The sequence below is a fragment of the Dendrobium catenatum genome, unplaced genomic scaffold, assembly GCF_001605985.2.
Source record: "Dendrobium catenatum unplaced genomic scaffold, ASM160598v2 fragScaff_scaffold_730, whole genome shotgun sequence".
Classification (NCBI taxonomy): Eukaryota; Viridiplantae; Streptophyta; class Magnoliopsida; order Asparagales; family Orchidaceae; genus Dendrobium; species Dendrobium catenatum.
Genome location: NW_021319192.1, coordinates 193,631 through 200,271, shown reverse-complemented (window position 1 = coordinate 200,271; position 6,641 = coordinate 193,631). Strand labels below are relative to the sequence as shown.

Below are 6,641 nucleotides of genomic sequence, written 5' to 3'. Positions count from 1 at the left end.
TAAATTAAATTTAGATATTATTTTCTTAAGAAATTGATTTTTGCAGGAGCTTTAAAAAAAGTTAATTTCTCCATGATTACTTTACAACAACCTTTACAAAAAAAAAAATTACAGCAATCCCAAAAAGTCCCTTAGTGACTTCATCTTGAAATAATACCTCCATTAAATAGCTCTGTAATATATCAAATGATCATTCAACCAATGATAGTGGATAACTTTGTATAGCTTTGATTGCAGACATTAACTTGATCCAGCTTAGAGAGTACATTCATAATATATTAATACTCAAGTTCATTAGTCATTGTATAGAGTATCGATCCCACGAGATAAAATATTTACTTGCAAATACTAATATTATCTACTTCAACTACAACAATTATCCTATTTAATAAAAATAAATTTTTGTGGAGATTCTAACACTTAATTTGAAATCAGAAATAATTAAATGTAACACTATTTTGTTAAATTATTTTGGATTGATGGAATATATATAGTACTGCACTGAATTATTTTAGTTGTCACTCCTAAGGATGAGAAACACCATAAAGACTGAAATTAAACAAGTGATTGAACTCCTCTACTAACAATATAGACAAACCATTTATAGAAAAATACAGAAAAATGATTCTAGCGCTGCGGCGGTGTCAATGATGATGCCACGACGATATTGTGTCCGACGCCACGCCGTTATACTATACTTAAAAATTTTGCTCCTTTCTTGTATTTTCCTACACAAATACCACTAAAATAAATATATTTTCACTAACAAATTAACAAATAAAATATAACATTTTTTACACTTGTCATGAATAAATTTGGGTCGTAGATGATATACTTATAATTATTGAAAAATATTGTCATCCTCAACGGATTAGGAATGTGATAGAAAGGTCATGAGGAAATTAAAAAAATTCTGAAGGACAAAAAATATTATTTCGCTCTGAACTTAATAATAAAACTCATAATTTATATTTTAGCAAAGATTTTTCCTTATTCAATATTTAGTTGAATAAAATTTATTTTATTCTGTGATATATATGCCTCATAGGGGTAAGTAAGCCCCTATAATTAATGATATATCAAGCATTATTACTTGAGAATATTTTTGATTAAACTTGTGATTTATTTAAAGTCTAATACATATTGGCTAATATTTTTATTTTGAAATTTGAGAAATTTTTGTTCAAAGATTTGGTCTTTGAAAATTTCAAGGGTGATGAGATCAACTTTAAATCGGATTTTAGGAATGGAAGTCAAATAAATGAAAATATAAATGTACTTGATTCTAAGAAATCTCATAGGCACCCAAACTATCATATGTTGGGCTTTACATTTTAAAATTAGATTTTTTGATCAATTTGATTTAAAATATTGTGCTTTATATTTCAACAACACGGGTTAGAGGAAATGCCCGAAAAATTGTGGCCTAAAGAAGTGACTATAGTCAACTACATCCTTGAATCCTAGAGTTAAGGTGACAAACTATTGAGGGGTAGTATCTTGAATCTAATTCTAATGGAGTACAAGAAACTTAAAAACCTACTCCTCACATGAGGCATAATTAGCCCAATCTTTGGATTTATAGTCCTGTCTGAAAAGGGCTACCAACTAAACCCACATAATCGTTTTTAAAATCATGTCGTATGGTCTTAATGTGTATGGAGAGTAGGGAAGGCTATTTTAATTTAAAAGATATAACTTATAACTTGTCATTTAAGCCAAGATACTTGATCATGTAGGTATGCATATGCTAACTCACTAAATGCAGATTTTTGTTATCTAATCCTTAAGTGATTGCTTTCTTCATGTGACATATTGACCATACATGACCATTTTATTTTTAGAAACTTGGTTCATTAGAGTGAGCAATATAATTTTCTTTTTATTTAAAAAATGGGTTATCCTATGATTGATTTTAGATTGTTTTACATATTGATTAATAAAAAAAATTGTCTTGTCCTAAGAGTCTACCACATAATAAAGTATAAGCCACTCCTAAGCAAAAACAAGTGAAGAAACCTATGAAAAAATATATATTTCTAATACACGCTCAATAAATAATCAAAATATGTATAAAAAAATTAACTTATAGAAAAGTAACGTGTAGACTCCAATTATTGTAATTATAATTATTAGTTAAGTTGTCTGTCATTAAACAATTCAATCAAATTTTACAGACTCAGCCTATGAGATCTTCAAACTTTGACTTTTATATGCATCTAAGGCTTCACCAAGGTCAAGGGAGAGCTGGATCTTCCTCTAAAAAAAAAAAGCTTCACCAAGGAGGGGTCATCCCTCTAGTTCATACATCCTATAATTATACCCATTGACTTACAATAATTTTTAAGTTTAACAAATACATTTAAAAAAAATAAAAGATCCAAATATACAAAATAGAAGAGAATTAGAAAGCAGCTTATATAACGAAGAGCCATAAATATATTTAATGGGTTGTAATTGGATGATTAAAATTAATTCAAATGAAAACAATGTCTTCGATCCCTTGACTGCTATTGTTTTTTTTGTTTTTTTGTTGAAAACAATCTGGTTCTTGTGGTGAATTTTTATGTTTTATTTGAGGATTATTTGAATTGTTTTCAAAGAAGATTGATGGCCTAGTTAGCAATTATTTGTGCCCGCTCAATGAATAAAATCAAAATAGAATCAACTTGCCTCTCACCTTAACGAGGAATAAAAAGGTCTAAGGTGAGGAGTTTCAAGAAAAATATCTCCTAGTAACTCCAAATCAACTTCCAGGATTTGACATACTTCTTAAGAGAATCTCTAAAAGTATTCCTTAAGAATATTTCCATTATTTTGATGAATCCCACAAAATGGGAGGAGTGCTTAAAGATTTCTCATTTGCCGATGAATTGTTTGACGAAAACTCTAGCTAAATCAATAAAAGTATAAATAGTTATACCCAAGAGAGTAGAACTATGTACAAGCTTGTCCCTTAAGAGTTATGGGTAGACCTAGTAGAGGACTGAATCAAAAATATGTTTAATATGCATAACAATCCTATCGTGATCAATGTGCTGACAGAGAAGTCTCATAATATGCATCAATTGCTAGCAACTTGAACCCCAATAGAATATGATGAAAGAGAATTGCATCAATTAGAGGTGAATATTTTTTAAATAAGTTGATTAATTTAGGTTTCCTTTTAAACCAAACGTCCTAGCTCATATCTTATAACATTACAATGGATGTCAATAAAGTGATGTTGCTTTAAGTTCTCTATCATTGATGGAGGTTTACATATTAGCCGAGCAATACAGGAAGGATGAGTTACACTGATAGTGTCGAAGAGAACTTTATTAGGCTGAGGTGGAGGGGGAGCTACTATATAGGCAGGTAATACTTGAGTGGCACCAAATAGATCAACTTCAAATTGTTGTTAATTTTATGATGGGAGGTAATACTAAGTTCTTGTTTTCCTGTAAGCATTTGAATGCTAGTCATCTTTTTATGCCTTTTTCTTCATATGGCACTAAAGTGATAGCTAATATTGATGGTGATCGGACATTTATATGCCAAGATGCATTTATGACTGTCTCCATTCATAGCAGTAATAATTAATAACTGCTGATCATTTACCAGAAACAATGCTACCTCAATTGACATCGGAAGAATGTTGCAAACTAAAAGAGGAAATTCATCTAAGGTCCTTTAATGGAACTTCATTTGCTTTATTATAGTCAATAATTAGACCTCGCGCTGTGCGCTTGAGTTACAGTGCTAACAGATTATCCCACCAAAATTTTAATGTTCTTGACACAACAGAAACGTAGAACTATCAAGAGAAATCTCTCGAGTAGCCAAAATGAATAGATATCTGCCATACATTGATTTACCTCTTTCACAAGGAATCGTCTTCCTTCACTGAACTTCCACTCTGCGGCACCAAAATTTGCATCATACTAGGTCCACCTTCAACCCATAAGGACCCAAAATGTTAGCTTTATTGCCGCCTTGACAAGCTCGCCGTTGTCTGCCTTCTCTCCTCTTCTTCCTTGCCCTCTGCTTCTTCCTCTCCAAGTCCATCTCACCCCTCCTCTTATACATCTTAAAAGTAACATTCCTCTCTGCCGCCATTACTCTCACCTTCTCTGTGATCTCCGCCGCAATCTGCCGATTATAGAGCTTCTTTAACCCCTTCATTAGCTTCGCAAAAGTATCTGGTTGTGGCATGAGCCCCGCATCCATCATGTCCAAGCAGTAAGAACATGCCTCCTTCACATGCTTATTTGAGAACAGTGCATGTATCCATATGGTCCAAGCATACACATTGAGCTCACAACCCTTGCTCACAATGCAGGTCCACACATCCATGGCTAGCTCAAGCTTCTCAGCCCTCAGAAGAGAGTTCAACAGCTCTTTAAGCGTGCCATACTGTGGAGCAGAAAAAAGCCCTCTCACTACCATTTCCTTGAAGTATCCAGAAGCTTCGATGAGGAAACCTTGGTTGATAAATCCATGTATCATAATGATGAAGGTGTCAAGCCCAGGGCTAAGGCCACTGGCCTCCATCTCATTCCATATAACAACTGCTCTCTTCAACTCGGCCAATTTGCAGGACAAGCGGATTACCACATTGTAGATGCCAAGGTCAGGCAAGCAGCCAGCTTTCGACATTCTACTCATGAGCTCAAAGCACTTGTCGATATCCTCCTTAAGCTCGTGCCCAGTAAAGATGGGGAAGTATGTGCTAGGGTTAGGTGCACAGCCTTGCATTGCCATGGTATCCATTGCATCCAAGAACTCATAAGCTCGGTCTAGCCTTCCTGACTTGCAGAACCCAGAAATGAGAGTATTATAGGCTACAATATCCGGAACGCAGCCTCGACTGCGCATTTCTACAAACACTCTCATGGCATCGTCCAAGCAGTCCCTCGTACAGAGAGCCTGGATGAGAGTCGTGTATGAGATGACATTGGGCTCGCACCCTTTACGACTCATCTCGGTGAGAAGGGCGTAGGAATCTTCCATCTTACCGGCAGCAGCAAAGCCGGCTAGGAGAGTGTTGTAGACGACGATGTCGGGCTCAAAACCCGCTTCCCGCATCTGAACCAGAATGAATTTGGCCTCATCGAGCTTCCCAGCGCGGCACCAGCCGTAAAGGAGGGAAGTGAAATGGCGTAGGTTTGGGGGGAAGCGGTAGCGCATGTCACGGAAGAGGGAGGCGGCCTCCTTGACGCTACCGTTCTTGCAGAGGGCATCAAGGAGACAGGCGAATACGTAGTCGTCTGGAGCGCATCCGTATGCTGTCATTTCATCAAGTACCTGAACGGCCTTGGAAACCATACGGGCTGCGGCGAACCGGCGGATGAGGGCGACGAAGACGTCGGTGGTAAGGGCATCGGGGAGTTCGCGGCGCATCCGATCGAGGAGGGCCCAGGCGGCGCCGAAGTGGCGGGCACGAGTGAGGGAGGAGAGGAGGGCGCGGTGGGCGGCGGCAGATTGGGGGAGATCAGGTCGGCGGCGGGAGAGCCACGAGAAGAAAGAGATGGCAAGATCAGCGGCGGGGCCGCAACGGCGTATGACGCGTTCGAGGAGGCCCGGGCGGAGAGATACATCGGAGTCGCGCAGCGCAAGATCAAGCTTATCCGGCCGAATGTGGAACTTGCGGAGGATGCGGTATAGTTTTTCCACGTCGGAGGAGAACTCATCCGTGATGCGGGCTTCCGCGGCCGATTTGGAATCATCGGTGAGGTGGGAACTCCGTTGAGGGTAGAGCGATCGGATGCAGAAGAGAATCGCGGGTTGGGGTTTGGGTTTTGGTCGGAGAAGGAATGGGAGGACATTTGTGAGATTGCAGGATTTCCTCTGCATTTTTCCGCCATAACTTTGGCAGCTTAGTCTCATCTTCAGGTAAAATAAATACTAAAGTAAAAAAGATTATCCAAAAATAAATAAATATTTGAACTTATATTGTTTAAATTGGATAAATATCCTGATTGTTTATATTTTGTTGAGAATATATGAACGAGTCGAAAATTTTCTATTAATCAAAATACTTTTGAGCTTTGAACAAATAGAGGAGCAACTCGCACTGAATAATAATTATATTATATCATTTATGGGAGCTTATTGAATCTTCCTCGTTTCCGGCCGTCATATAGTTGGCATGTTGAGGCTGCTGTGAAATTTGACAGCAACAATCTCTCCATTCATCAATTTTTTTGAACATTAATGATTTTATTCTTTGGTTACTTGGGATTTGTTTGCACTCTAAACCCAGAGCGGCGTTCGTTAGTCATTAACTTTCAATTATTTAAAAGGGAAAATAGTTTTACAGATTAAATTTCAATTATTTAAAAGTTATATAAATCAAATCATTATTAAAAACTATTAACTTCTTAAAATAGCAGTAACAAAATATATTGCTACAGCAATCTATTTCTAGTTTTCTTTTATTGGAAATTTTCATATCATTATACAGATACACGTTTTTCTTCTGAACCATTAATTTTTTTAGCCTTTAGACGTCATTACTATTGTTTTCACCACGATGCATTTCATAAAAGGATTACGAAATATGATTCGCTCCTTATTTTAAATTGCATTATTGTGAGAAACGGCTTTTTTATTAAGAGACTAATTTTTAATATAATTGCTAGCATAGGGCATGCACAATT

General features: G+C 36.7%; 1 protein-coding gene across 1 annotated transcript; it reads right to left on the bottom strand.

Moving 5' to 3' along the window:
- Positions 1-3,657: 3,657 nt before the first annotated feature.
- LOC110095924 (pentatricopeptide repeat-containing protein At3g49730) lies at positions 3,658-5,868 on the bottom strand. The gene has a single exon (XM_020821645.2). The coding sequence runs from the start codon at positions 5,866-5,868 to the stop codon at positions 3,919-3,921; it is 1,950 nt and encodes a 649-aa protein (XP_020677304.1). The 3' UTR covers positions 3,658-3,918.
- Between the last annotated feature and the right edge of the window lie 773 nt (positions 5,869-6,641).